Source organism: Crassostrea angulata, chromosome 6, assembly GCF_025612915.1.
Source record: "Crassostrea angulata isolate pt1a10 chromosome 6, ASM2561291v2, whole genome shotgun sequence".
NCBI lineage: Eukaryota > Metazoa > Mollusca > Bivalvia > Ostreida > Ostreidae > Magallana > Magallana angulata.
Window position 1 is genome coordinate 26,510,305 of NC_069116.1, and position 25,261 is coordinate 26,535,565.

The 25,261-nt window shown below is 32.4% G+C and overlaps 2 protein-coding genes and 1 pseudogene across 4 annotated transcripts; all 3 read right to left on the minus strand.

Annotated features, from left to right (window-relative positions):
* Nucleotides 1–815: 815 nt before the first annotated feature.
* Nucleotides 816–1,950, minus strand: LOC128187431 (uncharacterized; annotated as a pseudogene).
* A 5,404-nt stretch (nt 1,951–7,354) lies between these two features.
* On the minus strand, nt 7,355–14,528 carry LOC128188241 (C-type lectin domain family 4 member G-like). 3 transcript variants are annotated; one of them, XM_052859176.1, is made up of 5 exons: nt 13,726–14,528; nt 11,204–11,254; nt 9,798–9,898; nt 9,551–9,647; nt 7,355–8,241 (listed from the first exon to the last, which is right to left on the minus strand). In XM_052859176.1, exons 1-5 carry the CDS (start codon nt 14,477–14,479, stop codon nt 8,018–8,020), a joined length of 1,227 nt encoding a protein of 408 aa, XP_052715136.1. In that variant the 5' UTR covers nt 14,480–14,528; the 3' UTR covers nt 7,355–8,017. The 3 variants fall into 3 exon arrangements, with proteins under 3 accessions (XP_052715136.1, XP_052715135.1, XP_052715134.1); XM_052859175.1 differs by having other exon boundaries at nt 11,171–11,254; XM_052859174.1 differs by having other exon boundaries at nt 11,168–11,254.
* A 3,457-nt stretch (nt 14,529–17,985) lies between these two features.
* Nucleotides 17,986–24,137, minus strand: LOC128188242 (perlucin-like protein). The gene is made up of 5 exons (XM_052859177.1): nt 23,722–24,137; nt 21,674–21,757; nt 20,303–20,403; nt 20,057–20,153; nt 17,986–19,103 (listed from the first exon to the last, which is right to left on the minus strand). The coding sequence occupies exons 1-5, from the start codon at nt 23,744–23,746 to the stop codon at nt 18,880–18,882; spliced, it is 531 nt and encodes a 176-aa protein (XP_052715137.1). The 5' UTR covers nt 23,747–24,137; the 3' UTR covers nt 17,986–18,879.
* Nucleotides 24,138–25,261: the final 1,124 nt, after the last annotated feature.

Genomic DNA, 25,261 nt, shown 5'->3' on the forward strand with positions numbered 1-25,261 from the left:
ATATTAGGCATTGTATCATATTAATGTGTAAATTGTTAATTTCCGCGCTTGCGCAGAATATCATCAAGTATACTAGTTAATTTATGGTTTGAAAATCATTCGAGTTACCTTAATACTGAAATACGTTGTAACTTTCTTATTGCATTGAAACAAAAGGAGGCGCCTAGTTCTGTAATTTGTACTATACATCTTAATGTACATTATTTATTGGTACGAAACCGTATCATTGAATAAATTGTTAGAAAGAACATCTGTTTTGCTTAGTATTTGAAATCTGTTTTTTTTCTTCAATTTTGTATATTTTTTTCATTGACATTGATAGAATCATACTGAATCTCCAAATAAGATGAGTATTAAATAAAGTTGTATGTTTTTCGTTAAAATAATATTTTTTCTTAAAAACCAAAAACATCAAAATATATTGACAGAAGATAATTCTTATTCAAAGTTTTACCTATGTTCAGTCGCTTACAAGATCAAATGCGTGTAACCGTTTATCCATCTGGATACTATAGTCTGTCCCAAGTTATTGCTTCCATCACTTTTTGGTGATTTTTAATTTAAAAATCACATGCCTGTGAAAGAAGTACAGTTGTATGGGTTTTTTTCAATATTAGATAGGCCAGACTTACCCACAAACCGACAAACTTACCGACAAAAAAGGTAGAAAGATTTGGCCCTGTTACCACAATGTACATGTCAGTAAATTTCATGTCATTTGATCTATCTTACATGTATATATATACTCGTCAATTTCTTGTATGTTTTATTTCTTGTACATCTGTGTATAATTTTAGACACGCCCTCTTCACGAGTCACGTGTTCTGCTGGGTAGAGCATGTTTGGGACTTCCTGTTACACTATTTTTCAACAGCAACTGATTTGATTTCGCTGTTTATTTGAATAAGAAAGACATATATCTGTCCGGAAGAATAAGATACCCCGGAAGAAAATCTATGGAACAGACGATTTTCTATTTGTTTGCAAAGTAGTTTTATCTACAACGACGATTTTTTAATCGAAAAAGCGGGACCTTGCGGTAACACGAATTTTCTTTGTCATATAAATACATTCATGTAGTCAATATGAGGATTAGTTTGGATTCACTCATGTTAATATATATTTATATCTGTAATTTTGACATTTCTTTGAAATTTTCGAAGATAAAGAGACAAAACATATGCTTTAGCCTTCAAAGTGGTAGTGACCTCTGTTTGTTTAAAAACTACTTCAAATAAGCTCGTTACATCTTGCTTCATGTTTTCGAGATTTTCAGAATAATCGTTGTTTACGCTTTGCAAACGCTCAACAAAAACCCTTTTAAAGTTATATTTTGTGTGATAAAGTTGTACAGAAGCTCGATGATGCATGACCGAGGTCGCGTCACGCATTTCCTGCATTTTACCACACAGCCCTGAAACGTTAGAGACCATCCACTCTTGCTCCCTTAACAGTATCTTCAATGTATCTCCAAAATCTGTTATGTTGTCTTTCTGGTCAGTATATTTGTCCTGTAATGAGATCACTTCTGAATCCATTCGTTTGAATCGTTGATCTCTGTCATCAATTGCGTTTGATAGATTTGTCATTTTCTCCAAGAACATCGCTGTTTTCATGCCAAAAAGATACAGTTCTAGATACGTGATTTGGCAATTCTCTTCTAAGCTCTGTAACTGAGTTTATTGTTCTTTGTTGATCTTCATCTAATTTATTTACTCTATTTTTTGTCTCTTTGAAATCATCTGACCATTTTCGATTTTAAGCTGCCGTTATCTTTCTTTGCTATGTCTTTTTTAAACTCGATAAATCTCTTGAGAAACATGTTTCGAACAAGTCTGTTCAATTCTGTAGGAATTCCATGCACACCTTTGGATACACAGTTTGTGCTGAACAATACTAGTAGTTGAACAAGCAGTATAGAAGCTGAAACAGAGTCAACTTTTTCATCGTTTTGATATGATGCGAATCACATCACAATAAAAAAAAACCTGTTTATGAATTCATCTGAATGTTTCTGACAATATAAATACTATAAATTGTACTTAAGAATAAGTGTTCAACTTATACGTCTGTATTTAGTTTCTGAACTTTCAAATATTTTGGGGAAATGCAAGTTTCATGCAGACCAACGCAATATATTTTGTTCAAATTAACAGATACAAAAATGTGTTCTATCCTATATGCAAAACTTGATACAACACAGTACTTCATAATTACAATTATAAATTTCTTTACAGAAGTTCTGGGGTTTTTTTGGTTTCGTTTCTTGTATGCAAATAGAGTTTGCAAGTTATGAATTTAGCAGACTAGAAAGAATCAAGAAAAGAATCAATTGCAAAACATATTCAAATTTATAAAGAAATAATGCTTCAAAGAAAATTTCTACAATTTTTCTATTCAAAATGAATTTTAATTAAGGATTACGTTTACTCAGAATAAAAAAATCCATTGATGATAATGAAAACCATCTATTGTGTTTCGTAGACCTTTCATGGTAGTGTTATTTTTCACTTTCATGTCAATGACATACTTTTTGAGTTAATGGACATTGAAAATGTTTTGAAAAATTTAAGTAAACCCAAAAATTTTATAACATTTAAATTGAGATTTTCTTAATTGTGACAATAATACAAACTGCTTAACGCTTTTAAAATGAAATACATTTTATGAAAGGCAGAGACACTAAATACTAGTAGATGCAAAGCATTAAGTTTTCATTCCCAATTTTTATAAATATCCCAGTCCGAATTTCCTCTAACAGTTTTCTAATTCCTATCCTTTTTTTATTTAAGGAGGCCGATTTGGGTTTTTTTGCGGAAAAACTACAATAGCATAACTCTTTATTTTTTAACCATATGTAATTCAAACCAACTTTAGTTTATTTGCGAAGGTTCATGAAAATCGACCGTCTGGTTCTTTTTAGGGACCATCTCAAAATAGAGGTACATTTACTATAGGAATATATAGGAAACTGTCATTTTCCGCACATCAAAGCAGTTTTAAAAAAATACTACAGTAGCTTTTTTTCTCAAATTGTTATATATGACTAGTAATAGCATTTCCTTCCTTATATGTAAAAAACACAAAATTCTACCCTCTGGTTTTTAGTGGGGGCCATCTCAAAATATTAAAATGCACCAAATTTTGCTATTTATTTGGATCATCACGAATGATGATTGGTATAATGGATTCATTCCAAAAATGAGGAGAATGTCCTCGAGGATAGCATCATTCTGTATATAAAATTTCAACAGCATACAATTTTTACTTTTTCTTTTATTTTATTTCTTATAACGTACTCCTACAACGCTTCATTTTATCATAACATCATAAAAGCGCAATGGCAATGCTCCTCTACCGCACAACGTAAAAATCGTGTTAAAAATAAAAATTTCCTTTAACAATCTAAATATTTTTATCTGTATTTTGTTTATTGTGTTCAATTTTATAAATGATATCGAAAAAAATTCATAAGAAGTATAAAACAACTGTATTATATTAGAATGCGCAAAAACATGCGCAATGCAAACTAAAGTCGGCCTCCTTAATTTAACAAAACACTGAATGACGATAACACTAAAACATTTATACTATTAAACTGAGTATCTTTACCTTACTCTGCTATTGACGTTATTATCGTTTTTAAGCATTTAATTTTCAATATTTTATAGTGAGTGCCATACTATTGTCTAAATGAAAACATGAGATAACACCAACAGAAAATATGCAAAATTATGTTCCCTATTATAAATAAAATCCTAACTTTAAATAATATAGTACTACCAAAAATATTTCAGTGAAAAAAACCCCAAAATCTGAGCAAATTTAGTCCAAATTTCTTCTGTTTCAAAGAGACCAAGTATGTTTGAGCCTAATTCCATAACATAGTAAAAATATCGAAAGTTTTGATGTCAATAATCATTCATTTCATAAAACATTTTGTGTTAAGAACAAATTTTACTCATGACATTGAACTTTATAACAATAAGAATTTGAGAACTTAAATTCTGAGTAAACAATGTCCTTAAAGAAAGTTGTGATGATGTTCAGTAGCATGCCACACAACCACTTGTTTCAAGTGTACAAAAGGTTAGAAATTTACATACTCAAAAGCAAACCTCAATCCTCTTAGTAGGAGATTCATGCGATGCTTCTGTAGTTTCACGTATTCAATATACTCAACATTTTATATTAAATACTAATTTTATCAAACACTGGATTCCTAATCTAAATTGTTTGATAAAACATGGATATTTTGCAGGGGAGTCAATTTTACTCAGTTGGCTTAGTCGATTAATCGGTGGGTTTAGTCGAACGATACTCCAGTAGTCGTTGGATTATTTGAAACTGTGTGTCCTTTTCAATTCTACTCTTACATACAGTATCTTAAAACTTACTTAAAAAATAAGATTTAAAAACTTATGATGATATTTAATAAATGTTCTGGTATTTGGTTTGAAATAAATTGAAAAGTAAATTATCTAAATATCCGTTTGCAAATGTTCTAGTTTTTTTTTTGACGCGTACACATAATTGAGCTACATATCATCTTGGCAAATCATATGTGACCTTTTCGTGGTTAATTAAGGCATTGTTCGTTCCATGCCTAATCAACAACTAAAGATTATTGATTATTAAAAACTAACGCCTTGAGATGTTTATTGATATGATCAGTTAAAATTTTGATTAAACATTTATCCAATGAATAACTTAATAGAAAAAAAACTAATTGCTCAACTTATTATTATTTTTTTATTATTCATTTCAACTTTGAGCAATAGCTCATCAGTATTGAACACAAGTATAAACATATGCGAGGCACGCAAAATGCGACGCCAGTAGACTTTAGAGTCTCTGCAGAGCGTGCATTCTCGCTATGGAGAACAACATACAACTTTTATATATGATTACATCATATAAAATATTGTGAGATACAATAGATATATATGATACTGATAATATGATTTAACAATTGCAATAGAAATTTTTTTTTACCAAGGTTTCATAACTCTTTGGTATTGTTTGAACTAAATAACTGGACAAGTTGGAACATAGATGTTTTTTAACATAATAATTCTTAATGTATCTTTATCTAAATGTAAAAAGGGCATTTTAACACAAAGTAAAAAACATCTTCAATGCCGTTGTGATTACAAAAACAACTTTTTCAAGTTTCTAGGAATTTACAATTGTACTTAAAGGGGCATGGTCACGATTTTGGTCAAATTTTATCTTTCTGTTTTTATTATTTACAATGCTTTAGGAATGCATTTCTAATGACCAAATGAATATATATGTACCAGTAAAAATCTCTTTCAAGCTGATATGTCTATCTTTTTATTCATTTTAACCACAAATAAACAGTTACTAACGATTAACACATTCATTTCCTATAACTACATGTACAGTTTCAATCCAATGTTTTCTCAGACGTCCGTGTCAATTTGTTCTCGCCCATTTCAAATGTTTTGACTGTAACAAGTGAAACTAACGTAAGCTGTATATTTCCAATCTTGCCAGTTAATGTTCCGCGGTCTTACCACGATAGCTGTTCGGAATGGAGATGTCGCCTTTTTTATGAATCGGTACGATGAAAGCTCTGGACCAAAGAGATGGGAAAACCCTTGTTTAAAATGTTGTTAAATAAATAATGTAGAGATGGCAACAGCAAATTTATGTAATATTTAAAAGTTTCATTTAACATCATGTCAGGACCACAAGACTTTTCGTTTTTCGTGTTTTTCACTGCGTTTCAAATTTCCTCGAATACAATTTCTTTTTCCAGTTCTTCAAACATTGATTCTTCATCCAGTTTCGGATGCAGGTCTTCTGTTAGAGTGGTCCCCTCTAGGGTTTTGAAGTACTCGAGAAAGTCGTTAGCCGTCACAGCAGGTCTCATTGATTTGTGTTTAGGAAACGTTTTGTAAGACAGTTTTGGGTTTGATTTTCTTGGCGCACAAAGCATATCTCCCCCTGTTGTGAATATTGACGCTTTGACGCGGGTCTCGTACTTTTTAAAGATTTGTTTAACAACGTGGAGGTTAGTTTAAACAATATTTATTCATTATAGATTCAAATACATTTACATGATGATAATTACAATTGTAAGATCGGGAAACAAGCCATAAGGCTTATATTAATCCCTCTCTTGCAACATGCGTGGAGGTTAAGCTCCAGTACATGTCATTCTAAGTACTTCTATTCAAAACAATAATTTGATCTACAAAATGAAATCAATTATTAGCCAGGGACACCGATTGAACACCTATGGAACAGATTGTCACTTACGACTCAAACTTTCCGAGATTAAAAATATGTTATTTTTATTCGAAAACTAAAAACCGCCGCATTAAGTAAAAAAAACCCTGAAATATTTTGATGTTTTGTTCCCTTTATAGCGAGTAATCGACTGAAAAGTTTTAGTCGATGATCGTCGTGACCGAGCGATAGTCGAGTACTTGTTGACATCCTTAATATTTTGCAATGAGAGAGAGAGAGAGAGAGAGAGAGACGCTTCTAATGTCCTTGATGCCTTGATATGAAATGTTATGTTCGTGTTAATATCTTTGTCCACGGGGAGAGACGATATGTTCACGACAAGTGATCTCGGATGGAACGGAAATACAGTTCACTATAGGTCGCTCGGAGGGCGGGGTCCTAATTATTACAAAAGAAAAATTCTAAATCCTAATTTACTTTTAATCTGTAAAGTTAGATAAATATAAGATGTTCTGCTTTCTTATTAACGAATGAAGAAATGGAAAATGACAATGACAAAATTTGAATCAGCTCAAAAATCCATGAAGCAAATTGCAGATTCAAAGCCGAGCAACACGGACTTCTAAAAAGATAGAGGTGGGATCAGGTGCCTAGGAGGAGTAAGCATCTCCTGCCGACCGGTCGCACCCACCGTGTGCTCATTGTCATGATCATGAAAAACGGAAGAAACCGTAGTGAGTCCGGTGTATAAAGTATGAAAAACGCCAGTCAGCATGTGTCTTAGGGAAACACTGTACTTGCTGACAATGTCATTGTAACGACCATTGAACTTGCGTTTTTATTTTTATTTTTAAATCATTTTATTTGAAATTCTTGATATTTTTGTTCCAATAACTTGTTTGTTTGTAGCTTGCCTCGCTTAAGACATCGTTCGTATATAGAGCATGCTCTTGCATAACGAATAAACTGAGGGACATATATCCCATAAGCAGATGATGATGGTATATTGCTATATAAGGGAAGTTGACGATGGAAAAATTAAAATTATCATCATGTTTATCTTATAGCTTTGTTGTTAGGCCACCATTAATGTCTTTTTCTTGTAAACTATCCAAATATGAAACAGAATTTAAGAATATGTGGTATCTTTTATTTCGAGCTCACTGGGATATACGAGTTAATATAAGAGAAATAGTAACATTTCTTAATAGATAAAACATCATCAATACATTTAAATGTCGAGTTGAAGGCCACAGCAAGTGTTTTTTTCTTTCCTTGCACAAGCTTTTGAATTAATTCTGCTTCATATGAATATAAGCGTCATAAAAGGAATAAAAGCAGCGTCATATTACAAATATTATTGAAACTATATTTCTACATTAATTTACTTGTTTTTGTTTTGAAACCTAGATAATATATAATTAAACTAAACATATACGAGTAAATCATTCCAGTTACCTTAATGCTGAAATACGTATTGTTAGAAATAACACCTGTTTTAACTTGCTTAGTATTTGAAATCTGGTTTTTTTAATTGTGTATATTTTTTATTGACATTGATCGAATCATACTGTGCCCAAAAATAAGATGAGTATTGTAATACAGTTGTTTTTCTTAAAAAACATTTTTACAAAGAAACAAAAACATTAAAACATATTGACAAAAGATATTTGATCATTATCCAAAATTTTAGCTATGTACAGTCGCTTACAAGATCACGCGTGTAGCCGTTACTCCATCTAGATATACTAGCATTAGATAGCAGATGGCTGTTGCTCTTTGGTTGACTTTCTGAAATCTATAAATCTTTTTCACAGATGAAATTAAATGATTTTTCGCAAGAGTTATCATTCCAATGTTTTTTGCGACCTCTAATTTTATATAACTCCAAACAATCCTCGAGCCCACCATGATCATTCGGTTCTCCTTGATTCCAGTCCAAGAAACCAAAGGTGGCTCCTGACGATACCCAGACCCATAGACCTTCCGTGACGTCATCCTTACCTCCTGTCCAGTAGCCCTCTATAAATTTAAGCCAAATAACATTTGGTGCAGTGTAAAATTATTCCTTAATAACTTTCTCTGCTTTTTAAATACATTCACATTAAGATGTCGTCTGCAATATAATTTATTTTCATGGTTTTCAACAATTAAAGAACCGATTGAATTGAAATTATTTGCAAATTGTATAATAATATAACGAACATTAAAAGCATTATAAGTCAAAAATTATATTCGCATTATTACATGATGAAAGCATAACTTTATTAAAACAAAATTATAAATTCACACTGAGTTTCAGAAACATAGCATTGGGGGGTGGGGGGTGGAGGAAGGTGAGAGGGGGGTCCTTCATAATTGAATTTTTTATAAGTAAATTTCAGAAAAAATGCGTATGAAGAAAAAGTTTGAAGATAGCAGCCCCTCCTTTCCCGATTGATCATTCTATGTGACTTGATTTTTTTAATTCAAAATTTGATCAGAATGCCACAGAACAATAAAATACTTAATAAAATTATACGCTCTATAACATATAATATTATTATACTTTCATGTTAAATACTGAAATCCGATTGGTTTAGACGCAGTTGATAATCCGTTCTATTACCCTCAGCGTTAGCAACACACTTAGCAACGGGTAACACAACGAATTGTTACATGCGCGTACGGTTCGCTGTAGAATTCACGTAAAACAGTAAAAAATTCTCTAAAATTAAGACATTCAGTATAATAAAATAAATAGTGCCTGTTTAGTGGGATAACAGTTGAAATTGACATCCCTCGAAAACCATTGGCAACCTTCGCTTCGCGTCGGTTGACAATGGTTTCCTTGGGGTGTCAATTTCAACTGTTACCCTCCCAAACAGGCACTATTTATATACTAAAAGTTTCATGGTCACTTTTTCCGGGATTTAACATATATACTATAATAGAAATTTATCCTAACCCTTTCTTAAAATTATGAATAATTGTGTCAGAAATCAAATTAATTCTTTTGGGTGTATTATTTTTTTTAAAGCGTAACAGAATAATGACTTAACTTTTTCTTTAATGTTTTGAATCAAGATGTGGTATAAATACATGAACACATTACAAATGTCAAACTTTCAAATCAAAATATTTTAGCCTTCTAAAGATAAATGGGTATTTTTTTTTATTGGGAATGAGGAGCAAAAATCAACATATCCGACATTTCATAAATCCACGCAATACATGTTTTTATATACGATTCAAACAACTTATTTCATATTACTATCTTCTATAATAACTGTCATGTGGTTAACAAACGTCTATCTAAGACCATTATTTAAAATCTGACAAGAAATCAAACCTCCGGTCTTAAAGTTTTGAAGGCTTGTTGTCAGAAAATCGTTTTCCGCCTTTGTTTCTATTTCCACAAGTTTTGAACCAGACATCAAACACTTCATCTGAAAATGACGATAAAAAAAAATACTTTGAAATCTGAATTATCTTTGTAGAAAAATACCATAGAATTAATTAACAATTTCATGATTTTATAAAAAGTCGGGGATTAAGAAGGTAAGAGGATAAGGACAAATTACAAATTCTGTTGTTACCGAGGCGTTGTTCCAGGACAGCTGCTGGTTAACAGCCATGTAACAGGAAGTCTCAAACATGGACCATCCAATAGGACACGTGACAGGTGAAGAGGGCGTGCCTAAAATTATATACAAAATATGGAGCTGATAAAGAATGACATTCCTTTACATGTGTCAGTGGTCATTTTATACTAGTATACAACAAATTTTGAAAAAATTACAAAGATTTTCAAATGAGAGTGAACGAAATTGTAATATCTTGATTTTTTTTTCTATTGTAATGATTTACGCATTGTCTATAATTTTATGGACCTAATATCAGCAAATTTCGTTGTAGTTTGTGACCCTGTCGTTTTATGAATAAACATCAATAGAATAGATGGGCCCGAATACAATGGAGGATGTGTATATGAAGAAATTAAGCAGATCGCACAATACTCGTTTATATATCACACTGTCATTGTTTGTCGCCAAAATCTTACCAGTTGAGGAAATACATAGCAATAAAAGAAATAACATTCGTTGAAAATACAATTGAAAAAAATGTATTCGCATGAATAAACGTTTATTGCATATACAGTCACGTCGAACACTCTTAACAAAATGTATGTCACGTGGCATGCGTGATACAAACGAGTGACAATATGAAAGATTAAGCGAGTTCACACCAGGTAAACAGCATCAGTGTATAAGGGGGAGACCAACTTGTCTCTTAAAGGGACCTGGAAACGATTTCAGATGAAAATTTCATTTTTGATTTCTATCTGTAAAATAGTTTACTTTTGTATTTTGAATGATTCACCAAAATTTGAATGTTAAAAGTCATGTTACAAGCGAGATACAGAGGAAAGAAGTTGTTGTTATGTAAACAAAGCTCGAGTCTTAATATATTTGTTTACAAATATTGTAAATTAAAGATATTGTCATTTCTTTATCAAAACAATTTGTGGAAACAAGATAGACTGATTCAATGGGTTCATAAATAATTTCTTCACAACAAACAGCAATATTAAAGTTGAAGCTTATATTAATACAACAAATAGTTAAACATTAACAGAACTCGAGCTTTGTTTACAAAACAAAGAATTCTAACCTCTGTAACTCGCTTGTAACTCAATATTTGACTTACACAAGTTCAAGCATTGAAAACATCCATATTAATAATTCCAGACATAAAAAAATTGAAAAAAAAATGAAATTTTTGAGCTCAAAGCGTGTCTAAGTCCCGTTAAAGAAAAAATGGTCCGGTTATGTATAGGTAGGTAAAAAAAAGAAGCCCAGCTGTTATAAGTTTATCCCAATAATCACGTCCTTTGTCTAGCATGCTTTCAACAAATACAAACATGCACTAATGCTCATGAAATAAAACAAATGTACTACGGTACTACTACCTTTGTTAATAGTGATGTTTTGTTTCAGCTCACCGATTTCAACCTGAAGGCGCTCAATCATCAACGCATATTTTCTCATTTCCTCTGAAAATTAACAAAACTGAATATTAAAAAAACATAAAAGACAAGATGTAATTATAATCGGGGCGATTATAAAGTCTCCTAAAAGAACAAAGCCATCATTGGAAGTAGGGATGACCTACATGGGTCAAACTTTACAGACAAAAAGATTTAGAACTTATTTTTTATTTTTTTTATTTTTTATTTCTGAAGATTCATGATGTTCCCCAGGAGTCCTTTACTATACATCAGGTGAACCAACATGACCCAAGGAACAAGAACATATATGGTTAAGGGGTGGAGATCTTAACCGTTTTAAAGATATTTGGGCACTCCCTGTTTGAGGGGGGTCAGGACCTACATACCATTTGATGCCCCTTGACACCAGGAACAAGAATATACATGTATATGGTTTAGGGGTGGGGATCAAAACCGTTTTCAAGTTATGTTATTTGTGCACTTCCTGTTCGAGGGGGGTCAGGACCACCCCCGGGGCCCATGACCTACATACTATGTAATTTCCTTTAACAGGAGGAACAAGAATATCTATGGTTTAGGGGTCAGAATTTTAACAGTTTCTGAGATATATGGTAATTTCAAATTCCTGGGGATCTCGACCGTTATCAAGATATTCGCACACTTCCTGTTTGAGAGGGGTCAGGACCATCCCCAGGGCCCATGACCTACATACCATTTGATGCCTCTTAACACATGGAATAAGAATATAACTGGTTAAGGGGTGGGGTTCTTAATTGTTTTCAAGATATTCAGGCACTTACTGTTTGAGAGGGGTCAGGGCCACCCCTAAAGCCTATGACCTACCTAACATTAGATGCCCCTTGACACAAGGAACAAGAATATAATATATATTTTATGGTTTAGGGGTGGAGATCTTAACCATTTTTTGGTTATTTGTGCACTTCCTGATTGAGGGGGGGGGGGTCAGGATATATATATATATATATATATATATATATATATATATATATATATATATATATATATATATATATATATATATATATAGTTTAGGGGTCAGGATTCTAACAGTTTCTGAGATATATGGTAATTTCCGATTCCATGGGGTGGGGATGACCCCAGGGGTCAGATCTTATAAGCCCTATTTATTGCCTGTAACTGTCAATATATGATTCTGAAAACCCTATATTATTATCTTTGTCCGTTTTCAAGTTATAACTTATATAAATATATGATTCTAAGTTACCTTATATTATTATCTTTGTCCGTTTTCAAGTTATAACCGTTTACAATAGAGTCTAAGATTTTTCCCACAAGGTTCAATGTTAGACCCCACGACCTTTTGACCCCCCAGGGAAGTGGTTGCCAAACCCAAATGGGAAAATCAAAGCGTGCACATCTAGATATGCAGGCCTATCATATTCTATAGTTTTGTACAATTCTGTTCAGCCATCTCTGAGAAACGCGAAGGACAAGTTCAGAGCGGGAAAAAAGAAGAAGAACCCGTACAAAAACAATAAGTCTCCAAACTTCGTTTGTGAGACCTTAATATCAAAAAGATAATACATTTCAATTTTACTTCATTATTCATCGAAAGATTCTTATTTTTTTACTTTGAAGTTCCATCTAATTTACAATATTATCTTTTGATAAGATAGATGAGCTAGCGCTGTAGCAATCATAAAACACAGAAGTAGATTTCTAAACCATTGGTTTCATTTTCTGAATCGATAAATTATCAATAGGAGGGCACAGTGGTGCACCGAAATTGTGTTTGAAGTGGGTTGGGGGTCTCAATTCAGAATAGGTAATCGAGAATGGGTTTTGCATTGGCACAGGAATAGCTCATTAACTGTGCTTTAGTCGTCTGTATTTACTGTAATTTCAATTCTGAGGTGAAAAATAGGAGTTGCTGTTTTGTAGCAATCACATTTTCTCGGTCCTTTCCGGACAGATCAGAAAATATATCCGATGTTGTTTTCGGAGCTTAACGGACAGAAGATAGTTAAGAAAAGATAGCTATTTATATGTACATGTAATTATAATTTTAGAATTAACTTGGCATTATGACCGGCTTACCTCAGCTACTGTTACTTTTTGGCATGTACATGTACGTACAGGTTGAACAACAAAACATAAAACTTAATATCATATGTAGATTATAAAACAAAATTCATATGGTATAGTCTATCTGATGAAATATTCCTGGAATGTCCTGCTGTGAAGTTGAGCATGCGTATTCCAGTAAAAAAAAAGAAAGACTAAAATTAGGCTCGAGAGATCGCTAGCAAATAAGTGCAAAGACCATTTGATCAAAAGATAATTCTTTACCAATCGATTTCCCTGTTTATAAATAAATTATTTGTCCGGAAGAATCAGTTATTTCGGACGAATATTCATTGTATTACATACACGAATTTACTTTTCATTTGCAAAGCAGTTTTTAGGAAGATTTTTCAACTTATTAATAAAAAGAATGTCACTGCATATTTATATCTTTTTTGTGCATGCTTTACCTTTCAGAGCGACAGCAGCATCTGCTTGTTTGAAAACTACTTCAAAAAGGCTCGTTACATTTTGCTTAGATATGTTTTGAAGGTTTCCAGAATACTCGTTGGTTATGTTTTGAAAACTTTCAACAAAAAATCTTCTAAGGGAATCTTCAGTGTGATTCAGTTGTACAGAAGACTGCTGATGTATGACCGAGATCGCGTCACGCATTTCCTGCATTTTACCCTGCAGCTCTGAAACGTTAGAGACCATCCACTCTTGCTCCCTTAACAGCATCTTCAATGTATCTCTCAGTTCTGTTATGTTGTCTTTCTGGTCTGTGCATTTGTCCTGTAATGAGATCACTTCTGTATCCATTAGTTTGAATCGTTGATCTCTGTCATCAATTGCGTTTGATAGATTTGTCATTTTCTCCAAGAATATCGCTCTGTTTCCATGCACCAGAGATTCAGTTCTAGATATGTGATTTGACAATTCTCTTCTAAGCTCTGTAACTGAGTTTTTTGTTCTTTGTTGATCTTCGTCTAATTTATTTATGGTATTTTTTGTCTCTTTGAAATCATCTGACCATTTTCGATTTTGAGCTGCTCTGATCTTTGCTATGTCTTTTTTAAACTCGATAAATCCTTCGAGAAATATATTTCGAACAATTCTGTTTAAATCTGTAGAAATGTCCATGCACACGTTTGGATACACAGTTTGTGATGAACAATAGTTGAACAAGCCGTATAGAAGCTGAAACAGAGTCAACTTTTTCATCGTTTTGATATGATGTGCATCACAATAAAAAAAAACCTGTTAATGAATTCATCTGAATGTTTCTGACAATATAAATACTATAAACTCTACTTAAGAATAAGTGTTCAACTTAAATGTCTGTATTTAGTTTTTGAACTTTCACAAATTTCGGAAAATGCAAGTTTCATGCAGACCAACACAATAAATTTTGTTCAAATTAACAGATACAAAAATGTGTTTTATCCTTTATGCAAAACTTGACACAAAACAGTACTTTATAAGTACAATTATAAATTTCTTTACAGAAGTTCTGGGGTTTTTTTTGTTTCGTTTCTTGTATGCAAATAGGGTTTGCAAGTTATGAATTTAGCAAACTGGAAATCCCAAAAATTTTATTACACTTAAATTTTGATTTTCTTAATTGTGACAATGATACAAACTGCTTAAATCTTTTAAAAACAAAATACAGTTTATGAAAGGCAGAGACACTAAATATATACAAAGCATTAAGTTTTCATTCTCAATTTTAAAAAATATTCCAGTCCGAATTTCCTCTATCAGTTTTTGAATTCCTATCCATTTTTTATTCAATTTATCAAAAAACTGAATGATGATTATACTCAAACCTTTATTCTATTAAACTGAGTATCTTGATCTTGCTCTGCTGGTGGTGTCTTTATCGTATTTAAGCATTTAATTTACAATATTTTTGTCGTGATTGTCATACGATTGTGTAAATAAATAAAATCCTAACTTTAAATAATATAGTACTACCAAAAATATTTCAGTGAAAAAAAACCCAAAATCTGAGCAAATTTAGTCCAAATTTCCTCTGTTTTGCAAAGAGCCAAGCATGTTTGAGCCTATTTCCATTACATAGTAAAAGTATCGAATGTTTTGATGTCAATAATCATTCATTTCAAACAAAAACATTTTGTGTTAAGAACAAATTTTACTCATGACATTGAACTTTATATCAATAAGAATTTGAGAACTCAAACCCTGAGTAAACAACGTCCTTAAAGAAAGTTGTGATGATGTTCAGTTGCACGCCACACAACCACTTGTTTCAAGTGTACAAAAGGTTTGAAATTCACATACTCAAAAGCAAACCTCAATCCTCTTATTATACAATGTATTCAATGTACTCAACATTTTATATTAAATACTAATTCTATCAAACAGTAGATTCCTAATCTAAATTGTTTGATAAAACATGGATATTTTGCAGGGGTGTCAATTTTATTCAGTTGGCTTAGTCGATTAATCGGTGGGTTTAGTCGAACGATAGTCGAGTAGTCGTTGGATTATTTGAAACTGTGTGTCCTTTTCAATTCTACTCTTACATACAGTATCTTAAAACTTACTTAAAAAATAAGATTTAAAAACTTATGATGATATTTAATAAATGTTCCGGTATTTGGTTTGAAATAAATTGAAAAGTAAATTATCTAAATATCCGTTTGCAAATGTTCTAGTTTTTCTTTTGACGCGTACACATAATTGAGCTACATATCATCTTGGCAAATCATATGTGACCTTTTCGTGGTTAATTAAGGCATTGTTCGTTCCATGCCTAATCAACAACTAAAGATTATTGATTATTAAAAACTAACGCCTTGAGATGTTTATTGATATGATCAGTTAAAATTTTGATTTAACATTTATCCAATTAATAACTGAATAGAAGAAAAAACTAATTGCTCAATTTATTATTATTTTTTGTATTATTTATTTCAACTTTGAGCAATAGCTCATCAGTATTGAACACAAGTATAAACATATGCGAGGCACGCAAAATGCGACGCCAGTAGACTTTAGTCTCTGCAGAGCGTGCATTCTCGCTATGGAGAACAACATACAACTTTTATATATGATTACATCATATAAAATATTGTGAGATACAATAAATATATATAATACTGATAATATGATTTAACAATTGTAATAGAAAAAAAATTCTATAATTTTAGCTACAGCAATGAATCTCTTAACATAGTTGCATAGTTAAGATATTTACTTAGGTTTCATAACTCTTTGGTATTGTTTGAACTAAATAACTGGACAAGTTTGAACATAGATGTTTTTTAACATAATAATTCTTAATGTATCTTGATCTAAATGTAAAGAGGGCATTTTAACATAAAGTGAAAAACATCTTCAATGCTGTTGTGATTACAAAAACAACTTTTTTCCAGTTTCTAGGAATTTACAATTGTACTTAAGGCATGGTCACGATTTTGGTCAAATTTTATTTTTCTGTTTTTATTATTTACAATGCTTTAGGAATGCATTTCTAATAACCAAATAAAATTTGGGTGCCAGTCGATGAGTTTTAAGCAAGATACAGGGTTCTAAATTCTTCGTCATGTAAACAAGGCTAGTGCACTGTTTTTGTTTACATAGGTTCAACATACCAGTAAAAATCTCTTTCAAGCTGATATGTCTATCTTTTTATTCATTTTAAGCGCAAATAAACAGTTACTAACGATTAACACATTCATTTGAGGTTTAAAACTGGAATTTTCACTTCAACATTCAAAATGTAAACAAAAGCTTTGTTTACATAGCGAAGAATTGTAAGCTCTGTAACTCGCTTATAACTTAACAAATGATAATCAAATGTTGGTTGCTTATTAAAAATGCCTTACTGAAGCATTGTAAATTCTAAAATCGAAAAAAAATTGACCAAAATCGTGGCCATGCCCCTTTAAATATGACACAAAGGTAAGTAAAGCTGTCGACAACATCTAGTAACTGTCCATTGTATTTCCATTGTTCATTCGTGAGTAATCCCCCCCCCCCCCCCATTTCTGAAAACAACCATTTTAGTTTTTGCCACATTAACAGCAAGATGCCACTTAGTAGTACTTAAAGTCTTCTGTGACATTAGCATGCATAGATTTAATTACTGATAGCAGTTTACTATGTATTCCAAGTTTTGAAAGTTTTTTGCACAAATAATACCTAACTACAGAGTAAAACGCTTTTTGATAGTCAATAAAACACCAATATAACCTTTTTCTCTGGCTTAAGGTAGGATTAATTATTGAGTATAGACTAAATATAGCATCTGTTGTTCCTGACATGGGTTTAAACCCAAATTAAGCATCAGATATAACATTATTTTCACAAGACCATTTTAATAATCTAGATTTCAGAATAGATGAGAACATTTTCCAAGGTTGCTGATCAGGCTGATACCAAAATAGTTGTTCGGATCGGAGATGTCGCCTTTTTTATGAATCGGTACGATGAAAGCTCTGGACCAAAGTGATGGGAAAAACCATTGTTTAAAATGTTGTTAAAAAATAATGAAGAGATGGCAACAGCAAATTTATGTAATATTTAAAAGTTTCATTTAACATCATGTCAGGACCACAAGACTTTTCGTTTTTCCGTGTTTTTCACTGCGTTTCAAATTTCCTCGAATATAATTTCTTTGTCCAGCAGTTCTTCAAACATTGATTCTTCATCCAGTTTCGGGTGCAGGTCTTCTGGTAGTTTTGTTCCAATAATTTGTTTGTCAGTAACTTGCCTCGCTTAAGACATCGTTCGTATGTAGAGTATGTTCTTGCACAACGAATAAACTGAGGGACATATATCCCATAAGCAGATATGATGTTATATTGCTACATAAGGGAAGTTGACGATGGAAAAATTAAAATCATCATCATGTTTATCTTAAGCTTTGTTGTTAGGCCACCATTAATGTCTTTTTTAACCTTTCCAAATATGAAACAGAATCTAAGAATATGTGGTATCTTTTATTTCGAGCTCACTGGGATATACGAGTTAATATAAGAGAAAAAGTAACATTTCTTAATAGATAAAACATCATCAATACATTTAAATGTCGAGTTGAAGGCCACAGCAAGTGTTTTTTTTTCTTTCCTTGCACAAGCTTTTGAATTAATTCTGCTTCATATGAATATAAGCGTCATAAAAGGAATAAAAGCAGCGTCATATTACAAATATTATTGAAACTATATGTCTACATTAATTTACATATTTTTGTTTTGAAACCTAGATTATATATAATTAAACTAAACATATACGAGTAAATCATTCGAGTTACCTTAATGCTGAAATACGCATTGTTAGAAAGAACACCTGTTTTAACTTGCTTAGTATTTGAAATCTGGTTTTTTTTAAATTGTGTATATTTTTTATTGACATTGATCGAATCATACTGTGCCCAAAAATAAGATGAGTATTGTAATACAGTTGTTTGTCTTTCTTAAAAATTTTTTTACCAAGTAACAAAAACATTAAAACATATTGACAAAAGATGAATTGATTATTATCCAAACTTTTAGCTATGTACAGTCGCTTACAAGATCACGCGTGTACCCGTTACTCCATCTAGATACTAGCTATTATTAGATAGCAGGTGGCTGATGCTCTTTGGTTTCTGAAATCTATAAAGTTTGTTCACAGATGAAATTAAATGATTTTTCGCAATAGTTATCATTCCAATATGTTTTGCGACCTCTCCTTTTATATAACTGCAAACAATCCTCGATCCCACCAGAATCATTCGGTTCTCCTTGATTCCAGTCCAAGAAACCAAAGGTGGCTCCTGACGATACCCAGACCCACAGACCTTCCGTGACATCGTCTTTACCCCCTGTCCAGTAGGCCTCTATAAATTTAAATAACATTTTAAAAAAAAAGACACAGGATGGTGCAGCGTAAAATTATTTCTTAATTACTTTCTCTGCTTTTTAAATACATTTACATTAACATGTCATCTGCAATATAATTTATTTTCATGGTTTTCAAAAATTAAAGAACCGATTTCATTGAATTTATTTGCAAATTGTATTTACTAATATTACGATCAGTAAAAGAATTATGAGTCAAAAATAATGTTTGCATGTTTACATGATGAAAGCATAACTTTATTAAAACAAAATTATAAATTCACACTTTGAGTTAAAAAAAAAAAAAACATAGCATCCGGGGGGGGGGGGGGGGGGGGGGGGAGAAAGGGAGAGGAAGGGGAGATGAAAATTTGTTTGAAGAAAACGTTTGAAGGGAACAGCCCCTCCCTTCCTGATTCTATGTGACTTGATTTTTTTTATTCAAAATTTGATATGCGACAGTACAATAAAATACTCAATAAAATTATGCGCTCTATAACATATAATACTAGTAGTTTCATGGTCACTTTTCCGGGATTTAACATATATATTATAATTGAAATTGATCCTACCCTTTTCTTGAAATTATGAATCATTGTGTCAGAAATCAAATTAATTCTTTTGAGTGTATTATTTTTTAAAAAGCGTAACAGAATTAATGTTTTGAATCAAAATATGGTATAAATACATGAACAAATTAGAAATATCAAAATTCTAAATCTAAATATTTTAGCCTTCTAAAGATAAATAGGTATTTTTTTATTGGGAATGATGCACACAAATCAACATATCACACATTTCATAAATCCAGGCAATACATGTATATATATAGGATTCAAACAACTTGATGTCTGCAAAGTTTAATTCATATTACTATCTTCTGTAATAACTGCCATGTGGTTAACAAAAGTCTATCTAAGACCATTATTTTAAACTTGACAAGAAATCAAACCTCCGGTATTAAACTTTGGAAGGGTAGTTGTCAGAAAATCGTTTTCCGCCTTTGTTTCTATTTCGACAAGTTTTGAACCAGACATCACACACTTCATCTGAAAATGACGATAAAAAAAAATACTTTGAAATCTGAATTATCTTTGTAGAGAACACCATAAAATTAATTTACAATTTCATGATTTTATGAAAAGTCGGGGATTAAGAAGGTTAGAAGATAAGGACAAATTACAAATTCTGTTGTTACCGAGGCGTCGTTCCAGGACAGCTGCTGATTAACAGCCATGTAACAGGAAGTCTCAAACATGGACCATCCAATAGGACACGTGACAGGTGTAGAGGGCGTGCCTATAATTGTATACAAAACATGGAGCTGATAAAGAATGACATTCCTTTATATGTGTCAGCGGTCTTTTAATACTTGTATACAACAAATTATGAAAAAATTACAAAGATTTTCAAATGAGAGTGAAAGAAATTGTAATATCCTGATGTTTTTTTCTATTTGTATTGATTGACGCATTGTCTATAATTTTATTTATACAGTAAATTTCGTTGTAGTTTATGACCCTGTCGTTTTATGAATAAACATCAATAGAATGGATGGGCCTGAGTACAATAAAGGATATGTATATGAAGAAATTAAGCAGATTGCTCAATACTCGTTTACATATCACACTGTCATTCTTTGTCGCCAAAATCTTACCAGTTGAGGGAATGCATAGCAATCGAAAATAACATTCGTTGAAAATACAATTGAAAAAAAAATTATTCGCATGAATGAACGTTTATTGCATATACAGCCACGTCGAACACTCTTAACAAAATGTATGTCACGTGGCATGCGTGATATAGACGAGTGACAATATGAAAGGTTAAGCGAGTTCACACCAGGTAAACAGCATCAGTGTATAAGGGGGAGACCATCTTGTCTCTTAAAGGGACCTGGAATCGATTTCAGATGAAAATTTCATTTTTGATTTCTATCTGTAAAATAGTTTACTTTTGTATTATAAGTGATTTACCAAAATTTGAATGTTAAAAGTCATGTTACAAGCGAGATACAGAGGAAAGAAGTTGTTGTTATGTAAACAAAGCTCGAGTCTTAATATATTTGTTTACAAATATTGTAAATTAAAGAAATTGTCATTTCTTTATCAAAACAATTTGTGGAAACAAGATAGACTGAATCAATGGCTTCATAAATAATTTCTTCACAACAAACAGCAATATTAAAGTTGAAGCTTATATTAATACAACAAATAGGTAAACATTAACAGAACTCGAGCTTTGTTTACAAAACAAAGAATTCTAACCTCTGTAACTAGCTTGTAACTCAATATTTGACTTACAAAAGTTCAAGCATTGAAAACATCTATATTAACAATTCCAGACATAAAATTTGAAAAAAAAATTGAAATTCTTGAGCTCAAACCGTGTCTAAGTACGTTAAAGAAAACAAGGGTCCGGTTATGTATAGGTAAGCAAAAAAAAAAAAAGAAGCCCAGCTATTAAAAGTTTACCCCAATAATCACGTCCTTGGTCTAGCATGCTTTCAACAAATTCAAACATGCACTAATGCTCATGAAATAAAACAAATGTACTACGGTACTACTACCTTTGTTTAAAGTGATGTTTTGTTTCAGCTCACCGATTTCAACCTGAAGGCGCTCCATCATCAACGCATATTTTCTCATTTCCTCTGACCAAAAATTAACAAAACTGAATTTTAAAAAAACATAAAAGACAAGATGTAATTATAATCGGGGCGATTATAAAGTCTCCTAAAAGAACAATTCCATCATTGGAAGTAGGGATGACCTACATGGGTCAAACTTTACAGACAAAAAGATTTAGAACTTGATTATTTTTATTTCTGAAGTTTCATGATGTTCCCCAGGAGTCCTTTACTATACATCAGGTGAACCAACATGACCCAAGGAACAAGAACATATATGGTTAAGATGTGGAGATCTTAACCGTTTTAAAGATATTTGGGCACCCCCTGTTTGAGGGGGGTCAGGACCACCCCTGGGGCCAATGACCTACATACCATTTGATGCCCCTTGACACCAGGAACAAGAATATATATGTGGTTTAGGTGTTGGGATCAAAACCGTTTTCAAGTTATTTGTGCACTTCCTGTTTGAGGGGGGTCAGGACCACCCCCGGGGCACATGACCTACATACTATGTGATTTCCCTTAACACAAGGAACAAGAATATATATGGTTAAGGGGTCAGGATTCTAACAGTTTCCGAGATATATGGTAATTTCCAATTCTGGGGATCTCGACCGTTATCAAGATATTCGCACACTTCCTGTTTGAGAGGGGTCAGGACCACCCCCAGGGCCCATGATCTACATACCATTTGATGCCTCTTAACACATGGAATAAGAATATATGTGGTTTAGGGGTGGGGTACATATTTGTTTTCAAGATATTCGGGCACTTACTGTTTGAGAGGGGTCAGGGCCACCCCCAGAGCCCATGACCTACATACCATTTGATGCCCCTTGACACAAGGAACAAGAATATATGTGGTTTAGGGGTGGGGATCTTAACCATTTTCAAGTTATTTGTCCACTTCCTGCTTGAGGGGGGTCAGGACCACCACCGGGGCTCATGACCTACGTTCGATTTGATTTCCCTTAACACATGGAACAAGAATATATATATGGTTAAGGGGTCAGGATTCTAACAGTTTCTGAGATATATGGTAATTTCCAATTCCTGGGGAGTGGGGTTGACCCCAGGGGTCAGATCTAATAAACCCTAATTATATATGTAACAGTCAATATATGATTCTGAAAACCCTATATTATTATCTTTGTCCGTTTTCAAGTTATAACCGTTTACAATAGAGTCTAAGATTTTTCACACAAGGTTCAATGTTAGACCCCATGACCTTTTGACCCCCCAGAAAAGTGGTTGGCAAACCCCAAATGGGAAAAATCAAAGCGTGCACATCTAGATATGCAGGCCTATCATATCCTATAGTTTTGTACAATTCTATTCAGCCATCTCTGAGAAACGCGACGGACAAGTTCAGAGCGGGAAAGAAGAAAAAGAAGAAACCGTACAAAAACAATAAGTCTTCAAACTTCGTTTGTGAGACCTAAATATCGAAAAGATAATACATTTCATTTTAACTTCAGTATCCATCGAAAGATTCTTATTTTTTTACTTTGAAGTTCTATCTAATCTACAAGATTATCTTTTTAAAAAAATAGATGAGCTAGAGCCGTAGCAATCATAAAACACAGAAGTAGATTTCTTAACCATTGGTTTCATTTTCTGAATCGATAAATTATCAATAGGAGGGCACAGTGGTGCACTGAAATTGTGTTTGAAGTGGGTTGGGGGTCTCAATCCAGAATGGGTAATCGATCGAGAATGGGTTTCACATTGGCACAGGAATAACTCATTAACTGTGCTTTAGTCATCTGTATTTACTGTAATTTCAATTTTGAGGTGAAAAATAAGAGTTGCTGTTTTGTAGCAATCACATTTTCTTGGGCCTTTCCGGACAGCTTGGAAAACATATCCGATGTTGTTTTCGGAGCTTAACGGAAAGAAGATAGTTAAGAAAAGATAGCTACATTTTTGTATTTCTATGTACATGTAATTATAATTTTAGAATTAACTTGGCATTATGATCTTACCTAAGCTAATGTTACTCTTTGGCATTTACGTACAGGTTGAACAACGTTAACAAAACACAAAACTCAATATCATATGTAGATTATAAAACAAAATTCATATCGTGTAGTTTACTACTATCTGATGAAGTTTTCCCTGAATGTCCTACTGTGAAGTCGAGCATGCGTATTCCAGTAAAAAAAAGACTAAAATTAGGCTCGCCAGCAAATAAGAGCAAAGACCAGTTGATAAAAAGATAATTCTTTACCAATCAATTTCCCTGATTATAGATAAAGCATTTGTCCGGAAATATCAGTTATTTCGGACGAATATTCATTGTATTTCATACACGAATTTACTTTTCATTTGCTAAGCAGTTTCTAGGAAGATTTTTCAACTTAATAATAAAAAGAATGTCACTGCATCTTAATATCTTTTTTGTGCATGCTTTACCTTTCAGAGCGACAGCAGCACCTGCTTGTTTGAAAACTACTTCAAAAAGGCTCGACGTTACATTTTGCTTAGATATGTGTTGAAGGTTTTCAGAATACTCGTTGGTTACATTTTGAAAACTTTCAACAAAAATCTTCTAAGGGAATCTTCTGTGTGATTCAGTTGTACAGAAGACTGCTGATGTATGACCGAGATCGCGTCACGCATTTCCTGCATTTTACCCTGCAGCTCTGAAATATTAGAGACCATCCACTCTTGCTCCCTTAACAGTATCTTCACTGTATCTCCCAAATCTGTTATGTTGTCTTTCTGGTCAGTATATTTGTCCTGTAATGAGATCACCTCTGTATCCATTAGTTTGAATCGTTCTTCTCTGTCATCAATTGTGTTTGATAGATTTGTCATTTTCTCCAAGAACATCGCTCTGTGATTTGACAATTCTCTTCTAAGCTCTGTAACTAAGTTTATTGTTCTTTGTTGATCTTCATCTAATGCATTCATAGTATTTTGAGCAGCTGTTGTCTTTGCAATGTCTCTTTTAAACGCAATAAACCCTTCAAGAAATAAGTTTCGAACAAGTCTGTTCAAATCTATAGGAATGTCCATGCACACGTTTGGAGCTGAGTAAACAGTTTGTGCAGAACCATAATTAAATAAGCCACATAGAAATTGAAACAGAATCAACTTCTTCATAGTGGTAACAAATGTTTTGTTTAAATGCACATCACAATGAGAGGAACCGTTGATAAAATACATTAATTTGAATGTTTCTGACAATACATCCCATACTTTAGTTGAAGTGTGCAACTTAAAATGTCTCTATTTAGTTTTTGAACTTTCAAAAGCTATTAAAGAAGATAAGAGTTTCGTTTAGTCAAGCACAATAATCTTTATTTACATGAACAAATACAATTAAGAACGTTTCCTATGATACATGAAAATCTGACACGAAATAGTACTTAATAAAAGAGTAGTTAATGTTTTTTTGTTTTGTATTTTTTATTCTTATATGCAAATGGGGTTTTAAATTTAACAAACTGAAAAAAATCAAGAAAAAGAATAATAGCAAAATAGTTTACAATTTATCCTAAACGCACCAAGACAATTCTT

Coding starts and splice junctions, on each gene's coding strand:
- LOC128188241 (XM_052859174.1), bottom strand. CDS start 14,479: ATGAAAAAGTTGACTCTGTTTCAGCTTCTATACGGCTTGTTCAACTAT. Junction 11,255..13,725: donor TGCTGCTGTCGCTCTGAAAG/GTAAAGCATGCA, acceptor GTTAATTTTCAG/AGGAAATGAGAAAATATGCG. Junction 9,899..11,167: donor CATCACTATTAACAAAGGTA/GTAGTACCGTAG, acceptor ATATAATTTTAG/GCACGCCCTCTTCACCTGTC.
- LOC128188242 (XM_052859177.1), bottom strand. CDS start 23,746: ATGCCAAAGAGTAACATTAGCTTAG. Junction 21,758..23,721: donor AAAGAGTAACATTAGCTTAG/GTAAGATCATAA, acceptor ATTTTTGGTCAG/AGGAAATGAGAAAATATGCG. Junction 20,154..20,302: donor TGTCCTGGAACGACGCCTCG/GTAACAACAGAA, acceptor CGTCATTTTCAG/ATGAAGTGTGTGATGTCTGG.